General features: G+C 37.3%; 1 protein-coding gene across 1 annotated transcript in view; it reads left to right on the forward strand.

The window, feature by feature from the left end:
- LOC144251731 (broad substrate specificity ATP-binding cassette transporter ABCG2-like) overlaps window positions 1-18,218 on the forward strand; it is a 108,188-nt gene extending 89,970 nt beyond the window's left edge. The window contains exons 5-11 of the mRNA XM_077794494.1: window positions 3,245-3,263; window positions 3,379-3,396; window positions 3,801-3,921; window positions 7,291-7,442; window positions 8,776-8,865; window positions 9,169-9,416; window positions 18,117-18,218. Coding sequence (XP_077650620.1) covers window positions 3,245-3,263; window positions 3,379-3,396; window positions 3,801-3,921; window positions 7,291-7,442; window positions 8,776-8,865; window positions 9,169-9,416; window positions 18,117-18,218 — 750 coding nt within the window. The remainder of the gene's footprint in view (window positions 1-3,244; window positions 3,264-3,378; window positions 3,397-3,800; window positions 3,922-7,290; window positions 7,443-8,775; window positions 8,866-9,168; window positions 9,417-18,116) is intronic.
- The last annotated feature ends 3,353 nt before the right edge of the window (window positions 18,219-21,571 follow it).

Here is a 21,571-nt window from a genome sequence, read left to right on the forward strand (position 1 = left end):
ACCCTATTTACTATCATAGCTTCTGAGCCAAGCCTTATGCTCCTCAACTTTATGAACAACTAAAATTTGTAGCTGTTGTTTTCCATGGTTCTTCAAATCCAGGTGTAAACGTGGAATAAGTTTCTGGACTAGGTAAAAAAAATAGTTATTAAGTTTAGTAAATATACTAGAGCCTTAAATGAGGGCTAAATGGGGAGAAAGAAGAAAGGTTGGGCAAAAATGGGTAGGGAAAAGAGAGAGTGAAAATAATAAAGAAAGATAGAAAAGATATAAAAGGCCCATGTATAAAGGAGTAATAGATGGATGGTATATATTTTTAGTAGCAAATAATGCCAGAGAATGAATAGGTGTAAGAGGAGCATTTATAAGCTAGAGCTAGGAAAACAAATATTGAAGATCAATTTCAATTAAATGCTTTATACCATTAGATGAAATACATCCAAATGGTTTGAAGGTACAATGTTGGTTATTGGGTAGCAACTATCATTCAAGTTAAGGAGTTGTATATGATCAAAGTTTGTGTTAGAATTAATTTATAGTAAACCATGCCTAGGTGAAAAAAAAAATCTTTTTGAATCTGGGTTTGGATTTCAGTGGGGTTTGGACATTTAGCAGATTACCATCATTCTTTGGCTATGGATCTGTCCTGATTACAGGGGCATAGTAGTAAACTTGTAAGGTGCTGTGAACCTCCACAACTGATTCTGGTTTGTCAGCTCAGGGGCCTGAAGCTGACTGCTTGGAGGGTGTAGTGTTGGATGTTGGTTGTTTCTATTGTGTGCAGGAGATCAGGATGTAGGTTCCGGAGTGTGCCTATTTAGTACTGTGGCTCACTGTGTACCTGTTCCCCTCCATAGGATCCTTTTAATGGTGTTGAAGATCCTGGTGGTTGTCTGTGCATACAAGACTATGAGTGCAGGAATTCTGTGGTTTGTGGTGCAGCTGTCTAGGTTTGGGAAGTGGCCATGTTGATTTAAGGGGATGAATTTAAAGGGCTGAAGGTGCCATGAGATGACTGTGGTTTCCAGCTCAGTTTTCTTTTCAGATTTGGTTTTAAGCTGTTTTTTCTGTTTTTAGGACTCTGCTTTTCCTGTCACACTTAAATTTTTTTCTGCCTTTCTACTTATTTTTAAGTGGGTAAGCTTAAGAGTTTTTCTGCTCCCACCTTTCTCCTTCACTTGCCCCTCCCCACTTCACCTACCTGATTCGGTTTTAAGGTTAGGAGACTCTGCACTTATTTTCTACTCTGGTAACTAAGCTTTAAGTCTCTCCAGGTATCAGATTTTGCAATATTGCTTCTTAAAGTATTTATTTTGTCATGAGAATCTCACTTCTGCTTTTCCTTCACTGCCTCTTTCTGTGTTGAGAGGTGATTGGGACTTTCTAGCTCCCTTTCACCATCTTCACCAGTCTAATCCAAGGATTCTTGCTCTGGGATTCACTTCAGTGTATTTTGGCTTCCAAATTATATTTGGTTACCTCAGTAGTTACTTCTCATTCATGTAGTGATTAAGTTATTTTTCTATATCCTTTTTCTTCTCTCATCCTCTCCCTCGAACTCTGTATTTTTTTCTTCCCCAGTATTTATTTCCAGACTCTGTCATGCCCCTATCTTTGAGGTATTAGAGATATAGTTGTGGACAAGAGGAACACAATAGAGAAAGTAAATCTTCCTTGTGTGAGTTGTGCAGGATCATGCAGATAAAGGGAGACAAAGGTGCCAAGTTTACAGTTGATTAATAGGTGTAGGTGGTGTGATAAGTAGACATTAGGAGCTTAGTGCAAAAATAAGCTATTTAGAATGTATTACCCAGGGGGCTTGTGATGTGGCTCTTTGGTGGGGCACTTGACTATCAATTATGGGGCTCTGGGTTCAGTTCCCAGCACCACAAACAAACCAACAAACAAAAACTGTAAGCCTGTGGTTCATCCTGTTATCTCCCTACTTAGAGGCAATGAAGGTAGTGGGTTCTACTGGCTGTTGTTTCCCATGGTCTTTCCTGATAGCCTCTCATGATTAGTGTATTTTTTTAATAACCTGGGATGCCACCTTTCACCACTTATTTTTGTTTGTTGATTGACTGTGTTTACTTTGGAACTAATTTTGTGTTCCTAGAAAGGCACTTTCTTTACTGTCTTATTTAGCTCCAAGTAGGTACTTGCCTGAGTTGCTTGCTTGGATTTCCAGGGGAAACATACAAGGGCAGTTGTTGGCATCTTAGAATCATATAAACTAATTGATTCAAATAGTTTATTTTTGTGGCTCTTAGGATATTTTAAAATAACAGAAATGTAGAAAATAGTCTGATTACTCAAATGATATGATTAATTATCTAATAATTAATGTCACTTTATCATTAATATAATTTTCTTCAATTTCTCATTTGTTTTCCTCTCCTCACATAATTGCAAAAAGAAATTAGTACATTTCCTTACCTTACCAACCATTATCAATGATCAAACTGGAAAATATCTCCATATCGTCACCTGTTTCAAGTCCATCTATTTTGTGACAATCATTTATATTATTAAAAATACAATAAACAATTGCTTTAGACCCATGGTTGATGAAGATTTAATATAGATGATTTTTTTAAATTTCATGATTCTTATGGTTTTCTTGGTCTTAAATCTATTTTGTTTAAAGGTAGTAAATAAACATTGATATAAAGGGAAGATGAAAAATAGGACAGACATTTGACATTCAATACCTTGTTAACTTTTTTCTTTGTAAATTATTCTCTGTTCAGTACTGACTAGCTAGTCAAAATCTGAAGCCCATAAGACATTATGTTATTGGTCATAATATCTTACTTAAAGTAGAGGAAAATTTCAAGAAAAGTCTCCTTTGGGAAAGGTTTCCTAAAATGCCCAGCAATTACATTTTAGTAGCATCAAGCTCATATTTATATTCAAGTATTTTTTTTAGTTTACAATAGTTATACAGAATAGTAGATTTCATATTGGCAGATTTGTACATGCATATAACATTTTGGTCAAGGTACCCAAATGTCTTTTATACTTCATTGGTTAATAGAATCCAATCAAGGGCCATGGGTAGCATTTAATTATGATCTGTTTGTAGATTTCAAATTCCAGATCTGTTTCCTACTTTTTACCTCCCCCAAATCTTCTTTCTCCCTTCCCACACATTTACTTGTTGTAAAGATTGGGCCAGTTGTCCTGTGGATTATCCGCTTACCTGGATTTTTCTGAAAAGATGAATCAGGTGTACCGAGGTAAGTTAGGTATACAAAGCATCAGTTTAGGGAAAAATATTAAACTGAAAAGATGCTAAAATGGTATGGTAAAAAACATACCTTCCTGGCCCCAAGTTGACTCTCTGTTTATTGGTCCACTTGGGATCATTTTGTGGAGGTGGTGTGTCAGAGGGAGGTTGTTAGAGCACACTGAAAGATCACTACAGGCAGTTTCCTTTTCCTCTCCTATCTTAATAGGGATTTCCTTATGTCAGAATGGTATTCTTTAGTGTTGCAACTTATTATCTTAAAACTAAATATTTGACTTGGTTAGGAACATAAAGGACTATTAAAAGCCTGAGCTTCATATCAGGTGCAGTCACTTGGCAACTCTGCACTGGGGCTCAGCTTATGCATGTGGTGAATGAGACACCTTCTCCTTCTCCCAGGTGTCATTTACATGATGTACAAAATAATGAGCATAATGAGATAACATGTCTCTGAAGAATGGTACAGATTAATTCCCCAAATGACAGTGACGTTACACTCATTCATGTGGATGATGATAATAATTTGTGTTTCAGGTGAAATCTAAAGGAGAGAGAAAAATGGTTAGTATAGGAATGGAACTGATCCTTGATCCTTCCATCTTGTTCCTGGATGAGCCCACAACTGGTTTAGACTGGAACACAGCATATAAGATCATTAAACTCCTGAAAAGGTAAATGCTTTGGCAACGTTGTTTTTTCATTTATTTACTCTGTTCATTGCTATGTACCTGGTATTCTTGGTGCAGGGGATCCAGAATGTTAAAAAAATGTTTCTCTTGGCTAGTGTGATACAGTCAACAAATAGCAGGAAGGTCAGGGAAGACAACAAGCATGGGACACAGGAGGAGAGAGAGAGAGAGAGAGAGAGAGAGAGAGAGAGAGAGAGAGAGAGAGAGAGAGAGAGAGAGATGCTATGAATTTACCAGAGCGTTCTAGTTGGAAGAAGCAACCAGTTGCCCTGAGGCAGAGTATGTCCATGTGTGTGGAACATGACAGAGGCCAGGACAGACCTTGGTACTGAGAATAGTACTGAGAATAGTGGAGGTTGGCTGGGGGCTTAACAAAAAACACATCAATTTTCTTATGGCTCTGGAGGCAGTAATTTGAGTTGATGCATCCTCAGGTTAGTTTCTTCCTTGGCCTCTGTCCTCGGCTTGTAGATGACCATCAACTCTGTTGTATGTTTTTGCCCTAATCTGCTCCTAATTGGACAGGCAGATGAGGACCCTCAATGACCTCATTTAAATTTAAAGACCTTTTTGAAAGCACTATGTCCAATGTGGCCACATCCTGAGGCACTGGGGGATAGGATTTTAACCTCTTAGTTTGGGAAGGACCCAGTTTAGCCCTTCACGGGTGGATTAGGACATGAGGTGGAGTGGATCTGGTTGCAGACTGCATTGTCCTCAGAGGCCATGTAAGAAGTATGGCTTTTCCTGTCACTAGGGGACATGAGGATGTTTTGAGAGTTCTAGAGAAGAACAAATGCTGTATACAAGACTGTGCTGTAGAGCAAGGGTGAGGGAGGACCCCATGAAGGATCCACTGAAAGATGATGGAGTTTTGACTAGGAGGATCGTGGTGAGAAGTGGATGGTTTCTGGGTTTGTTTTCAAGGGAACTAAGAGAATCAGATCAGGACTGGACCTGGGATGGTAGGATCCAGACAAACTGCTAAGATTTGGGGCCTGAAGAAGTGGAGGAATGAAATTTAAGAAATGATGTTTCCTTTTCTCAAGATAGAAAAATGTTTGGAAATATTTATAGGAAAATTTTCAATAGCTGAGATTTAGACATCTCATCTTTAAAACTATAGAAACATATTTCCTACTGACAGAAAGGATCCAAGAACAAAACCAGTGAACTCCTACTCTTCTCTCCTTGATTTCACTGCATCTACAGCCCCTCCTTCCCTTTCTGATGCTCCCTACATAGTTTCTATCTGTCATCATGCCCTTTCACCCCAAATACTCCCTACTGCAGACTCCAATTAGGGAGGACACATCATCATCTGCACACCCTAGACAATAAACATGACTTTCCCAGGATCCAATCCAGAGCTGCTCAAATTTCCCCAGTTATCCCTACTGTCTCTGTTTATATTCTGCCTCAGAATCCTCTCCAGAAACATACTTTTCCTGTCTTTTTACAACCTGGAGCAGTTCATTTGGTGACTCTCAGCTGCATGCATCAGGTGAGTGTTGCATGAAAGGATGCTGAGTTCTCAGTGCAACATACCTGGGAATGAGCCCCCTATAGGTGGTAGCAGCTTCAGTGCTCTGACTGTGGTGGTGTCAATCTCCATCATCTGATTGTGATGGTGTCTACTGGGCCTCTCTGCTCTGAAATTATCATTTTTACCCTGAGAAATGATGAGCATTTTGTGGTCTTATGCCTTGACTTGACCAGTAGGAACTTCTTCCATGTGGCTTTTGTGTTTTCACATGTCTGGTACGATTCTTTTACAGTACTTTACTTCATGGTCATGATGCTATTTATGGCTTATCATGTACATCTCCTGAGTGAGCACTTTCTTCCAGCAGTCCTGATTTATTCTGGTATAGTTAACACTTAGAGATCAATATCTGTTTGTTCAGTGTGCTCACTGATCCTAGAGTCGCATTGCTTCTAGGTCCATAGTAGACAGACCTGGGAAGTACATGTATAAATGTGTTTATGTGTGATGTATGTCTATACCCACATATAATATTAATTTACTTTCATGTTTTATTTGGAAATATAGTAAATAACAATATGAGCCTTTGTATATGTGTGTGAGTATATATATAAAATTTTATTTTTTCCTTGCTGGGGATCCCCACCTAAGGCCTCATGCATACTATGCACCCACTGTATTAATGAACTACATCTAGACTTCATATCTATTTTTTAATAAAAATACATTCATAAACAAAGATCTATAACTATTATTGTTTATGTTTGTGTATAAATATTGAAAATCCCATGAGTTCATAAAAATATTTGTGATTCCAATCTAACACCACTGTCTTATGTTTAGTCTTTGCCATTTTCATATCTGTAAGTGACTTTGGACAGGGAGAGTTCAGGCTGCCATTATCTCAAAATATTTATTTACTTTCTGAGTGAAGTACTTTAATTTTTACTGGAACCACTCTCCCAGTAGTTCTGGTCACTGCTTTTTGTCCACTGTCCCTGGAAACTCCTCTGCTCCATCTTTTTCAGCTGCTAGACACACCATCATTGGGAATTTGGATATTCTATTTACATCACCTTCAGACTGTGTTATCACTCTACTTTTTTTTTCTTTACAAGGAGCCGCTAGCTACTTTTAATGCACATCTTATTGAAATTATAGATTCCTATCTCATGTTTCTCTTTGAGGCAGAAGATCCTTGGATACATTGCTAGATACACAAGGTCCTTATCAAATACTTAAATTAAAGTGATTCTTCTCTTAAAATATTTTAAATAACAGTTTTGAATAATGATTTTGATCTTTGTGTTTTCTACTCATAAGTAATAATTTCTGTAAAAGACAGTTTAGCAGTGTTCCTAGCTTTGCATTAGATCAGAGATTAGATCCCAACCTTTCCCCATTAGTAACTGTGAGCCCTTGGTCAGTTGCTTGACTTGACTTTCCTTATAACAACATTGTGTCAATGGAAATGAATTTCACTCTAACTCATTTAGCAAATATATCCTGAGTGCTTAGTAACAATATTAGAATATCTGCAATGCTTATAAAGAATACAGATTTCCTGTACATACCCCCAGAGATGGTAATTCCCTGTCTGAGAAAACTATGTAGAAACCTGCATTTTCACTAAATTCTAGCCAATTCTGGACTTTGATGTACTAAATTTTAAGAATCTTTAGTCTTCTGAATAAAAGCATTGGATTTAGCTTCCCCTATTCTCAAGTATATAATGTAAGTTGAAATGAGAACTTTGTAAGAGAAAATCAAGTTGATTTGAGAGAAAATGCTCTACTGACAGGAATAAAGCATTTTACCAAGAAGTTTCCAGTTCAGATGTTTAATGATTCATTATTTTCCCTTAGCCTTTCTGAGCAGGAAAAAACGATCATCTTCTCCATTCATCAGCCTCGGTATTCTTTCTTCAACAAGTTTGACAGCCTCACCTTATTGGCTTCAGAAAAACTAATGTACCATGGTCCTGCGCAGGAGGCTTTGGAGTACTTCAAATCAGCAGGTGTGGTTGACCTTTTCATGCACTAGATTTTTCATTCATAGACTCCTGAGGAGAGCAGAGAGGGCAGCAGGAGTAGTACTTGATCTTTGCGTAGACCTAACTGGATTTTCACCACTCCAAAACATTTTTGATCAGTTTGGTGCCAGAATTTTTCTTCATTTTGCAGAACTTGCTTGTTGTTCAGGGCTCTCTCTTTCTCTTCTCCTATATGAGTATGCATGGTGTGTGTGTGTGTGTGTGTGTGTGTGTGTGTGTGTCTTGGGCCTTTGTCTGTTCTCTTCCCAGGTGTGGTAACCTTTCCCTGATAGTTTAGTAATTAACATGTTATATTTATAGCTAGTTATTCTGTTAGTTAAACACTTTTGAAAAGTCCCAAATCATTGCCTTTTCTACCATGCAACAAATTGTTGTTTTCCAGTGTTTCCCCTGACACGTGATCTTGCTTTGTCTCTCTGAGGGTTCATGAGATGCTGCTGAATTTTCTAGTAACATTAGATTGAAGATATAAGTCTTGAATGGTGTGAATGACTATTAACTCAATGGAACAGCTGGCCCTGAATCTGACATTAATGGGCTAACATTTCCAGGCTGCTTGGTTCTTTCTATTTCAGATTAAATATTATGATTCCTTTAAAGGCTTTTCCATCTTCTTATTTTTAGAAGTTTTTGGGTATTATTATAGATGTTTCTCCATGACCCTACATCAAATTGTCAATATTATCTTTCTCAATTTGTTTTTATTGAATCTTTGTTGTTTAAAAATAATCAAACACATGTGAATCTGGGGAACCCAGGGAAGATGAACTAAAGAGTCAAGCATAGGTCAAGTTTAGATGATTGTACCACAGGAAGTTGAGGTGACTGCTCAGGTGTGCTGTGCTGGTTATGTTCTCTTGATAGTGCTTCTCTGGGAATTTGTTGTCAATTTGGAATTATGTCAGCTTGAGTTGTGATTATTTGGATCTCTGGATTAAACAGGTTGCCAAGCAATCCTTGCTGATGTGCCTCCTGCCATTCCAGTATTCTCTAGGAGAACTTAGAGTATGCAATACACACAGAAACTTAGTGTTTCTTCCTGGACCTATATTTAGTTTTTTGAAGGAGTACTCATAAGTACCAGAGCATATTGGTAGCTCCTTGGGGATTTATGAGAAGTGAAGATTAATAATATAAGATGTTCTGAAGATTTCAAAATATTTTGAAATATGCTTTTTTTAAAACTTGGGGACTGAGTAGTTGAAATATTGTGTGACTGAATAACTCCATCAGACTTATTGAGTTTTCTCTATTTTCCAAGACATAGGTTGAGTTCGTGGTGTGTCTTCTTTTCCAGGTTACAAAAGTGAGTGCTATATCATCCCTGAAGAATTCTTCCTGGATATCATTACTGGTATAATAAAGAGAGAGTCAGAAGACCATGAAGGTATGTGAAGATCTTACATTTACATATTTTTGCCAAATTGAGTTGGTTGAGATTTAGCAATGCAGTAGCTCATTAAAACATGGGCTTGTGAATTTACACATTAGTGCACTGGCCAGAAAGATTTTTTTTGTTAGTGAGTAAGTGTATTTTTATTGACTTTACAAATTATCATTTCTTTTTGTACTCAAGTTTCAGATTTTAGGAGTTATACAAATAAGAGTTCACAGAAAAACTGATGAAACCAGTAGTAATCTGTTATTAATGAGGTAGTAATCTGAGGCCTGTTATCCACTTTTATTCCAGTCAGTAACACTGAAATGTCTTCAACGAATGAAAAGTCAGTCATAGAAGCATTAGCTGATTTTTATGAAAAATCCCCCATCTGTGGAGAAACAAAATCTGAACTAGAACGACTCTCAAAGGATCAGAACAAGAGGTGCTTATTCAGGGAGGAGATCACCTATGTTACCTCTTTTGGTTATCAGCTCATACAAATCACCTGGCGTTCATTCCAAAGTTTGGTGCATCATCCCCAACCCTGGATAGTTCAGGTAACTGACAGATTCTTCTAATTATGTTCTGAAATAATCATTTGATAGCAATTTGTTCGGATATGGACTGCTCCAGGATTGTTTTGTCTTCTACCCATCCTCCCATTTACTTGTCATTCCCACTTTATTTGAGATATAGTCAATTGAACCAGTGTTATGGTTTGGATATGAAGTGTCCCCCAAGACTCCTGTGTTGAAGGCCTAGTCCCCAATAATAGCCTTCAGAGGTGGGGCTCTTGGAAAGTGGTTGGACCATTTGACGGAATCAAAGGATTAATTGATTGAGTGGTTGGATTATAGCTTGATAGGAAATTGGGAGGTGGAGAAACTGTAGGAGGTGAGGCCTAGTTGGAAGAAGTAAGTCACTGAGGTAAGGGGTGCCGTGGAACAGTTCATCTTCTCTCTGGCTGCTTCCTTGCCCTCTCTGCTTCCTGGCTGCCATGAGGTTAAGATGAGTAGCTCTGCTTTATCATGCCCTCCTGCCATGATGTTCCACATCACCTCAGGCCCAAAACTACTTAGTCAGCAGACCATGGACTGAAACCTCTGAAATGTGAACCAAAAAAATCTTTTCTCCTGTCAGGGTCTGTGTTTCTGTGACCAAAATACCAGAAAACAACTTCAGGAGGAAAAGGTTATTTGAGGCATATGGTTTCAAAAGTCTCAGTTCATGGACAACTGACTCCATTGTTCAGGGCCCTAGGTGACAGAGCACATGCCATGCTTAGGAAGCAGAGATGAGAGGGAGAAGGGGCCTCAGGAAGAACAACCCTGTCAGGGCATGCTCCCCAGTGACCCACCTCCTCCAGCCACACCCCATATGCCTACAGTTACTACTCAGACTTTCCATTCCAACTAGGATGGACTGATTAGGCTATAGCTCTCACAGTTCAATAATTTCACCTCTGAATATTTCAGCATTATCACAGAAGGTTTTGGGGGACACCTCATATCCAAGTCATAACCTCCCCTTTAAGCTGATTTTCTTACATATTTTGTCATAGTGATAAAACATTGAATAGCACAACAGGTCAGACACAATTAAGTTTTTACTTGTGCAATGCTTTGTTAAGTGTTTTCCTGGACTATATAACTCAAAAGTTTTGATGATATAAACAAACTGTAATGGAAAAATCTTCATCAAAATTTTATTTAAAAAAAATGTTAAGTAAAGACAATATCAACTAAATATGGCATTTTCTAGTAGCTGTCCACTATCATTTATTGGTTCATTCCAAAAATTCAACCCAAGAGTCTGTGTTCCATTTTGAGACTCTACCACACTAGTGAATGAAATGGGTAAAAATAAAAACCTCCACTGACATAGATCTTAATTTCTATGAGGACAGAGGGATAATAGTTGAATACAGAAAATACGTAGCATGCCAGATGGTAGAGGGTCTAAGAAGGTTTAAGGAGTGAGAAGGTTTAAGGAGAAAGGGCAGAAAGTAGACCAATGAGTATAGGTTTGCCTTTGATATCAGGTGTTGAAGGAACCCAGTGTTATTGACTACACCTAAGGGTAGTTTGTTCTGTGCACTGTCTGAGGGAAGAGCCTGAAGGCAGAATGCTGTTATTTATAATTAACCCTCCTCATGAAGAGATTCTAATATTGGTAAAGCAACAGATGTCTCAAAGAATGTGCAGTTTATGCACAGGAAGTAACCAGACCGAACAAGGCTATTCACTGTCCACTTAACTCCCTTAAATAAAATACAATGATTTTTTTTTTCATTTTTTACTGGTTCTGTGGTAGTGATTGATTATCACTCCTCTGGGCTTTTTGTTTCTACCCAGTGCTGGGGACTGAACTTAGGGCCTCACACATGCTAAGCAATTGCTCTGCACCTGACCTAAAAACCCCAGCCCATTTTTTTTTTTAGTTATTCATATTCTGATGCCACTAGTTCTCTCAGACCATTGGCCCATCATTTATAAGAAAACAATTTAGCTGGTTGTTTGGGGATTATTATTTTTATTATCAATCATTGAGTTTCTGTGGAGTATTTAGATGTGTCATGTTGTTGGCTCTAAATAACTGACTTCTCAGCATGAGCACCACACTTTTCATATTTAAGTACTGTTGCTTTCCAAGTGTGCCTGAGAGCCAGCATCCCCTTTCCAGTCATATTGTCCATGCTGCAAACATTTTTGATCCTGTGCTTTGGCATTTCTCTCAGAAAACAGGCACTTTGGTTTCTTATCAAAAGTAACATATTATTCTTTAATAGTAGATCTAATGTCATTTGAAAAATTGTCAGGTGAGTTAGATCCATGAATCTAATTGCCCATTGTTCAACAGTGACATGATGTTTGTAATGAGTTGATTCTTTAGATTTATGCATTAGGTTTTTCTTTCTTGCCTCTACTACTGGTATGCAATGTCCAAGACACAAAAAGTAGTTATGGGCAGGCATTATTAAAACATGGCTACTTGTAATAAACCAGGATTGTGCATGTTTGGGGTCTAGGCTTCCTTAAGGTGCAGACACTAGGCCAAGAGCCTCCAGGTTGCATGTTCAGCCTACTTGCCTCATCAGTGAACTCAGTTCCACAAAAGGAATCCCAGCAATATTCAAAGAATAAGCAATCTCTAAAATAAAAGTAGAACCCTGTAATTCTCTGCGTTTAGCAGGACAACTCTTGTCCAGGTTTGTAAATGTTGGCATATTAGCTGAGGAGCAAGCAAATGCTTTCTGGTAAAGACCCAGAAGGTAAATATTTTGCACTTTGAGGGCCACATATAGCATTTTTCTCAAATACTCAACCTTGCCACTTCAGTATAAATCTAGCCATAGCTAATATTTATTCAATAATGAACATGACAGTGTTTAAATAAAACTTAATTCATAGACACTGAATTATTAATTTCATAGATATTTCATATTGAGAGAAATATTATTCTTGAGATTTTCCTCCCAATTATTGGAAAAAACATTTTTAGTTCACAGGCTAGGGCTATTTGTTCTATGGGCTATAATTTACTGACTCTTGACAAAGGGTTCTTATTCTTGTATTATGATTATTTCTCTAAGTTTTTGAAAATGGAGTTGCTAAAATGTATTACGTCTTCCTGCTGATAATCCTGTATTTATTGCCTTACTACTGTCCTTTGTTTTGGACTAGTCATTTATTGACAAGATTCAGTCTTTCTTATCTCACCAGAAAACATATTGGAAAGATCTACAATGATTGGATTCTTTTAAAAAGAAGGTTTAGTGTTCATTTAATGTGCTGTGTTTTCTGATCAAATCAATTTGAACAATATTGTCATTAATCACTCAGAGTGTCATTGTTTCTATTTGCATATTAAACGATTAAAGAGTTAACTATGCATCATCTTCTTCCTCTTTTCCTCTTCCCCTCCCTCTTCTCCTCCCTTCCTCTCCTCCTCTTCCTCCTCCTTCTTCTTCTTCTTGCTTTGTGAAAGCTGCAAACAATCCATAGAACACACCTTGAGAAATGTTGTTTAAATACATCTGAACAAAAGCAAGATTAAATGGTTGGAGAATTTCTTATTTTATCTGTTTTGAACAGAAACCAGAGGACAGATGCATAAAGCTCATAGATAATGTCATTTGCTCTTGTGAAATGTCCAGTTGGCTCCGTGGCTTTCTTTTTCTTTGTACAAGAAGGAATAACACACATGAACTTTCATGGCATGATTATGGATTTATTATTTTCTCAGGATATTTGGAAATTGGCTGAAAATAGGAAACATCCTAAGATAATATTCAGTCTTAGTATAAGATGCCAAGTTTGGATGCAAAAGAAACAAAGAATGCAGAACATCTGTTTTGAAGTTTGAATATCTTTAAAGTTATACTGTGAAAAAGCATAGACTCTTATATACATGTGCATACTACATGTCAATAGAACCATCTGCATTCATTTTGAAAGTCTGATCTGTTGAAATGAAGTAGAGCATATTCTGAGGGTATTGAAATATGGCAGGACAATGTTTTCCTCCCTCAATTTTTCTTATTAGCAAAGGGATTTTAAGGACATCTCATAGGTGAAACATTTAAATAATACTGTTTCCAGAATCTGGTCTTTACAAACTAGTCTTTACAGATCATGGTTCTGTTTTTGCATTTTTGTTTGACTTTTTGCCATAAGTGTGCTTTACAAGTTAGTTCATGGCATGATATTGTGGTAAATTTGAGGGTTTTTTTTTTTAACTTTGAAGTTCCCAATTAATGTGGTGAGATTTTTTTCTTTATATTACAATTTTCTCAATTATTATATTCAACGTAAGAAGAATTTTAAGAAGAATTCTCCTAATAGACTATATTACAGTGTAACCCTTCACCTTTTGCAAATTAAAACTTTCTTAAGCCACTTTTTATTCTACAAACAAGTGTGATATTGGTCCATTCTATCTGGGGGCCTTCACATACAGTGTGTAGTTAAAGATGGGCAAGAATGGCAAAGAATTGGAGGCTCAGGTGTGTCAAGTAAAGTGTAGGCATTGGCTGGGGTTGAAAGACAAGCAATGTCAGAGGAGATGGTAATGGAACCTTTGAGCGTGCTCAGCTGGCTGAGTGCTTTAGTATCAATGACAATGTATTTTCCAGTTCAGGTGGGGATATCCCACAGGTTGGATACGAGCATGTCCTTAGCATTCAAAATTCCATTGTTAGAATTTGTGTGTGTATGTGTGTGTGTGTGTTGTGTGTGTGTGTGTGTGTGTGTGTGATTAAGTTTTGTTTATCTGTTAATTTTGATGTAATGAAGATCAAACCCTAGGTGTGGCACATGCTACAACAGCATTCTACTGGTGAGCAGTATCTCCAACTCTGAAATTTCAGGTATTTCTAATGATTAGAGTAAAGCCACTTGTTTTCACTTGAACCTCTTGAAGCACAAAGCTGCGATTTCACTGGCATGACAGTTGAGAGCTCAGTTCTAGTCAAAACTCTGATTTTGTTTCTGAAATGACTTCCCCATGCCTGCATTGCTCTGCTGTGCACTGTGCCTGGAGGAAACTTAGCTTGTCTAGTCCCCAACTCTCTTATCCTATCAAGTGTCCAAACAACAGAATCCTTACATTTTCAATTTGATTTTTAAAGCAGTGGGACTCCGGCCAAGTCATTTAAGGTGTGCATTTTAGTGGAGAAATTTGATTGGGTAGCCCTATATTTTATAACAAAATTTTACAACTCTTTTCTTTTTCTTTTCATTTTTCTTTTTGAAAAGTTAATTGGCACATTGATTCTGGGACTCGTGGTAGGTGTCACTTTTCTTTTGCTGAGGGATCACTGTACTGAAATCCAAATTAGGTAAGTAAATTTGGATCTTGCTTTTGAGAAAATTCTGTCTCTTGGTTCAAGCTCAGGGACATCAGATAAGTGTTTGAATTAATGACAATGCAGGGTGTTTCTATTTTACTATGGGACAGCATGTGTTAGTGTATTGTAAATCAATGGAGGAATTACTTTGTGGTTTCACACATATATATGTGGTGGTAAGTTACACACATCTCCTACACAACTTAACCATTTTTAAGTGCACAGTTCGGGGGCATCAGATACATGCACATTGTCAACTGTCACCACCATCCAACTCTAGAGCATTTTTTCATCTTCCCAGGGGGAATCTTCAACCCACCCAAGAGTAACTACCCTCATCCACCTCTGCCACCTCTGCAACCATCTTTAACTTTCTGTCTCTGAATTTGGCCATTCTAGGAACCTCATGAATGTGAAGTCTTACAGTATTCATCTTTTCATGACTGCTTTAGTTTCCTTAGCATAATGTCCTCAAGTTTCTTCTAAGTTATAACAGGCATTCTAATTTCTTTTCATTTTTAAGGTTAAGGAATATTCTATCATATGTGTATACGACATTTTATTTATCCACTCCTCCATTGCTGAAAATCTGGGTTGCTTATACATATTGGTTATTTGTGTGATGCTGCTATGGGGGTACACATACCTGTTTTAATCCTGTTTCTAACAGGGATTTGGGACAGAGATCCAGAAGTAAAATTTCTGTTTCATTTGGAAATTCTGTCACTTTTTAAAACCACTAACATCCTCTCTTTTACCTCATTTTACATTCTTACCAGCAGCACACAGTGTTTTAATTTCCTACATTCTTACTAAAACAGCTGCATCATAGTCTGAACCCAGATTCTGAACATCAGAGTCCGCATGGTTCTCATCATCGTCACTTTTTTATCTTCTAAGGACAGAAACGTTTAGATTATTATTATTTTTTTTTTTACAGCTCTGCTAGTACTTGGTTTATGTCCTGGGAAGATGTCATTTCTTAACCAAGTTCAGTATACTCACAGGCTCTCAAGGTCATGCCAGGAAGCATTTAGAAATATTGAAAATCTGTCATCAATTGCAATAAAGAAGTGAAATGCTAGCCATTAAAGTTTTTAGTAGAAAAATCCAGAGTAATAAAGAGAAACTTTAGCAGAAGGATTCTTGAGAAATGAAACACTAACCTTATCTTAATTTATATTTTTGACTTAGATTTGCTACCACCTTTTTGTAAGTTTGGGCATTGTAAAGTGGCCTGTGTAGGTGGCTTATCACATCTATCTTGATGTGATAAGTTCTAAAACAAGTTCCACACAGACAAGATAAACTGGGTTTAAATGGGCTGGCTGCAACATGAAGCTAAGAATCCAGCAAAAAAATTATACAAAAAAGAAGGTAGTATCCAGAAAGCTGGGGAGGACAGCTGTTTGACCTTAAGGTTCAAGCTTCCAGACTGGAAAGAGAGTGAACAAGCCTGCAGTTTCTTTATTTATACAAAAGGGGGCTTCAAAGGATATCCAAGGAATGTTCTTTTGCCCAATAAGGTAGGAGATGGATTGTCCAGGCCCAATAGGTAATACTCAACTATACAGCAGCCTCTATAGCCCAGCGGAAGACTTAGATCACTGGCTTTTGCTTTGCATAAGCCACAAAATGACTTATAAGGCCAGGCTAAAATCTCCTTGGCTTCAAGGCCAAATAGAGGCTATGCAAATAGCTCAGGGATGGCCTCCCACAATCAGTGATTGATTCTTCTGCTTAGGAAAAGGAAAACATTCTCAGTTTTGTCTCTAGCACCAGGTTGTCAGAGCTTTCTTCAGAGGTGAATATTCAGGGCCTCATCATTTGACATTGCTGGAGAAGCCAACAATTTAGCTCTTCTTTGGGACCAATCACTGTCTTTGCACTCTATCTAACCTCTGTAACTGAGGAACTGGGTTAGAATCCTATGTGGAGAATGAGCTTATTTGAATAGTTTTATGGTGTTGTAGTGAGAGCTGAACAAATTAGGAAAAGACATGTATTTAGAAAAATATTCGAATCCAGTAATCCCACTTTAGGGTGTTTACACAAAATATTTGAAGTCAGTTTGTTGAAGAGGGATCTGCACTCCCACATTCAGGGCAACACTGTGCACAATAGTCAGTTCAGGAATCAATCGAAGTGTCCATCAGCCCATGAATTGATTAAAAAAAAAAAAAAACCATGTGCACGAGGGAATGCTGTTCAGCCTCAGGAAAAGAAATTTTGCCATTTTTAACAACATGGATGGAATTAGAGAACACTATGCTAAGTAAAATAATCCAGACAGAGAAAGGTAAAAGGCACATGTTCTCATTTATGTGTAAATTCTGAAACTACTGGAGTCATAAAAACAGAGAGTAGAGGCTAACATATAGGGAAATGAGGTGATGAAGGTCAAGATGAAATCTCCTAAGGCAGGAAGGATAGGTTTTACTTTTTCTGAGGGATACACTATACTTGGTGGTGAATCCAGCAAATAATACTGTACAATTCACACTTGCTGAGCATAAATGTTTTCACCATAAAAATTATGAACATTTGAAGCAGTAGGTATCACTATAATTATTTTCATTTTATTATTCTTTAACATTTTGTTTTTGAAACATAGCATCACTTTGAACCTAGCACATATGAATATAATTTGTCCATTTATGAAGAAAAGATAAATCAGATCTATAAGTAGATACAGCACATGGGTTACCACATTGAAAAAACTGGATGTATTAAATTCTTTAATAATTATACTTGTTTAGTGTCAAATAAATCACCTTACATATTAGAAGGAATTTTACTGTCCTTTCCCAGAATCATGAATATTACTGTATTATTAAATGTGCGACAATAAATTGAATTGGATTTCTGCTCTGTCCCATATTTCTAAAACTGCCATTCAACATGTTGTTACATTATTTCAAATCCAAAAGTTAAACAACTTGTTGCCCCTTGGACCAGCCTATTTTCCATTCAATTTAATTACTGTGTGAACTTTTAAATTATAAACAGCCTGAACTCTTAGTTCTTCAGTCTTTAGGTGTGAAAAACAATCTACGGACTCTCTTTTTTTCTTTAAATTAGTTGAGATTATTCATTTGACTTTACATTTATGAAAGTGTTCTTTTTTATCATTTAAATGATGCACATCATCTTTGTCTCTGGTTTTCCCTGTTATTTCAGTTGTTTGGTTAGGAAGGGAAGCTGCTCCCTATTTCAGGGATGTTGGCATGAATTCATGAGATACTTATTTCTGTTGAAGTATAAATTAATTGAGTACTTTTCATTCTAAATCTCAATTATTTTACCAAGAAATAAGCATTAATAGTCTACATACATGTGATAAAATTACTTTTTTATTACAAAAAGTATCAGATTTATTTCTGTTTTAATCACTTTGGAAATCTTGTAGGATAGTGGCTGTTCCATATCAAGGATAGCTGTCAAGGCTACTGATGGTCCTGGCCTGGGCGACTGTAGTAAGGAGCCAAGTGCAGGTTTTATCAACATCTAATATCCTTCCACATGCCTTAATTTCTTATTACTTCCCTTTAAAACCAAGCTGGCACAAAACTCAACTCAAAGTAAATCAAAGACTTAGACGTTAGAACAGAGACTCTGCACCAAATAGAACAAAAAGTGGCCCAAGTCTTTCCATGTTGGCTTAGGACCTGACTTCCTTAACAAGACTCTTAATATGCAAGAAGTAAAATCAAAGAACAATAAATGGGATGGATTCAACCTAAAAAGTTTCTTCTCAGCAAGGAAAAAAGTAATAATGTGAAGACAGAGCCTACAGAATGGGAGATAATCTTTACCACATTAACCTCAGATAGAGCACTAACCTCTAGGATATATAAAGAACTCAAAAAACTCTACACCAAAAAAAAAAAAAAACAACAACAACCTAGTCAATAAATGGACTAAGGAACTGAACAGAAACTTCACAGAAGAAGAAATACAATTTATCAACAAATATATGAAAAAATGTTCAACATCTCTAGCAATTAAAGAAATGAAAATCAAAACTACTCTGACATTTCATCTCACTCCAGTCAGAATGGCAGTTATCAAGAATACAAGCAATAATATATGTTGGAGAGGATGTGGGGAAAGGTACCCTCCTACATTACTGGTAGGACTGCAAATTCTTGCAACCATTATGGAAAGTAGTAAGGACATTCCTCGGAAAACTTGGAGTGGAATAGAACCACCATTTGATGCAGCTATCCCACTCGTCAGTTCATACCCAAAGCACTTAAAAATAAGAATATTACAGTAATGCAGCCACATCACAAAAATACTCAGCAGTTTTTTGAGTCAATTATTTATAACAATTCAATTCACAGTAGCCAAACTATGGAACCAACCGAGATGCCCTTTAACAAATGACAGGGTAAATAAAATGTGGCATATATACATAATAGAATATTACTTGTTAGGGTCCATAAACAAGTCAAAATGGCACCTGGCATTTTGCCAGAGGGAGTGGTTTGTGAAGTAATGCCAGCTAGCCATTAAGATGATAGAGATTCCTTAATGACTGACTGCTGTGTCTAGATTATGTCAATTAAGTTAAGCTGTGTGTAATCATTATGATGAGGATTGATTATTGGTTGACTGCTGTATCTAGTTTATGTTAAGATAAGCTGTGTGTAATTAGTTATATATATATATATATATATATATATATATATATATATATATCCCTACTGTCCTACAATAAACGGCTCCCACTCCTGCTGTATCAGCCTTCACAAATTGCTTGTCACCCCCCGCCCCGTTAGTTTGCTGCAGCCAGACTGCGGCAATAACTCAGCCTTAAAGAAGAATGAAATGATGGGATTTGCCAGTAAATGGATGGAGCTGGAGAATATTATACTAAGTGAAATAAGCCAGTCTCAGAAAACCAAAGATCAAACGTTTTCTCTGATTTATGGATGCTAATTCACAATAAGGGGTGGAGTGGCTAGGGAAAAATAGAAGTGCTTTGGATTAGGCAGAGTGAAATAAAGAGAGGGGAGAAGGTATGGGGATAGGAAGGATAGTAAAATGAACTGGACAATATTGCCTTATGTGCATATATGATTACACATCTGATTATACATCTGATTATACATCCTATACAATCAGAGGAAGGAGAAGTTATTCTCCATTTATGTATGATGTGTTGAAATACATTCTACTGTCATGTATAACTAATTAGAACAAACTTTTAAAAAAACTGGATAATCAAATATTTTAACCTTTGGGAGCTTTATTTAGGCTTACTTAGGTTAATGTTTCTCTTTTCATATGTTAGGAATGATATTCAGCATTTTTGTGAGTGAATTTGAAGATGAGAGGGTATTTTATGTTAGTTCAGGCTGTCATAGGAAAATACCATGTACTTGGTGGCTTAAACAACAGAAATTTATTTTCTTTCAATACTGGAGTCTGGAAGTCTGGGACCAGAGTTCTCTTTCAGTAGATCAGGTTCCTGTGAGGGTCCCTCCCTGGATCTTAAATGGGGCCTTCACTTCCTCTCATGGCAGAGAGCACCTGATGTTTCTTCCTCTCCACCAATTCACTAATCCCATGATGGGGGCTCCAATCTCACGACCTAATCTAAGCCTTATTACTTCCCTAAGGACCTGCCTCCCAGGACTGACACATTGGGGACTATCTCTTCAGCATATGAATTTTAGGGAGCACAAGTCCATGCACCGCAACCTAAAACTGGTATTTTAATACGTGTCATAGTGGGGAGTCACAGAGGCACCACTGAGACACAGAGTTGGGGGAGCAACTAGAGGCAGGTCACACTTTCCTATCCATTGAAACCTAAAGAGCTATTTTTGTTTTTAATTGTATTTGATGTCACATTATTTCTGGGAGGAGTTCTGTGGGAAGAAACCAACCTAAGAGCACTGAGTTGACTGAGTTGCTTTTGTTCCCATTCTGTCCTGGCAGAGCAGGGGTGCTCTTCTTCCTGATGGTCTACCAGTGTCTCAGCAGCGTGTCAGTGATGGAATTCTTTGTGAACCAGAATCAGCTCTTTCTGTGAGTTGGTCTCTGTTCTGGTAAGGGGGATTGCTGGCTGGGGGAAAATGTTCAAACCCAGAATTGGAACTGAAATGTGATTCTTGAGATCACTGGTATTTTTCTTTTCTTTTTCTTTGTATTATTTTCCTTTTAAATTGCATATCTTTATCATGTACAACACAAGCTTTTGAAGTATATATAAAGATTACCAGTATTAATTGAGAAAAAGCAAAATCTTGATGGGGTGGAAAAATCAAGAGTGTATAGGGCCTGTTACAAAGAAAAGTGAAATTTTATGGAGGGTATGACAGCAAATACCAATTCTGTGGAGAGGAATAAAGGGGCTGAGAAATATCTTTTGTTTTTAGAAAATAATAGGCCACAATGACTCTCTCAAAGAAATTTTCAAGAGATTTGGTAGAGATTAATTGGTGGCTTAAGCAGCAATTTGGAAACAGGCTATGAAATTGACAAAGTATGTGCCAAGAACAGCCCTGAGTGAATCATAGACTGGAGAGAGACAGAGGGCAGCCTTAAAGGAAAGAGAGGGGTGGTTCTACCCCTGTATTTTTCAAAGATGGAGGAGATTTGTCCATGCCTACATTCCCATGACTGGAATCACCAGAGAGGGAAGGAGTGAAGATTGTGGTGAAAGAGTTTGGAATTTGGGGAGAAAGGTGCCAGGAAGAAGGGATTTGATTGCTGACAGTGGTGCAGTTGGAGGCATGATCACTGAAAGAAGAAGTATTTTTTCTTTTTTTAACATGAGAGTAGAAGTAAACAAATTTAGTGATATCAAGCTGCTTGGAGGCCTTGGAAAATAACAATGTCAGCATCTTCCCA

This window comes from Urocitellus parryii, unplaced genomic scaffold (genome assembly GCF_045843805.1).
Source record: "Urocitellus parryii isolate mUroPar1 unplaced genomic scaffold, mUroPar1.hap1 Scaffold_173, whole genome shotgun sequence".
Lineage (NCBI taxonomy): Eukaryota > Metazoa > Chordata > Mammalia > Rodentia > Sciuridae > Urocitellus > Urocitellus parryii.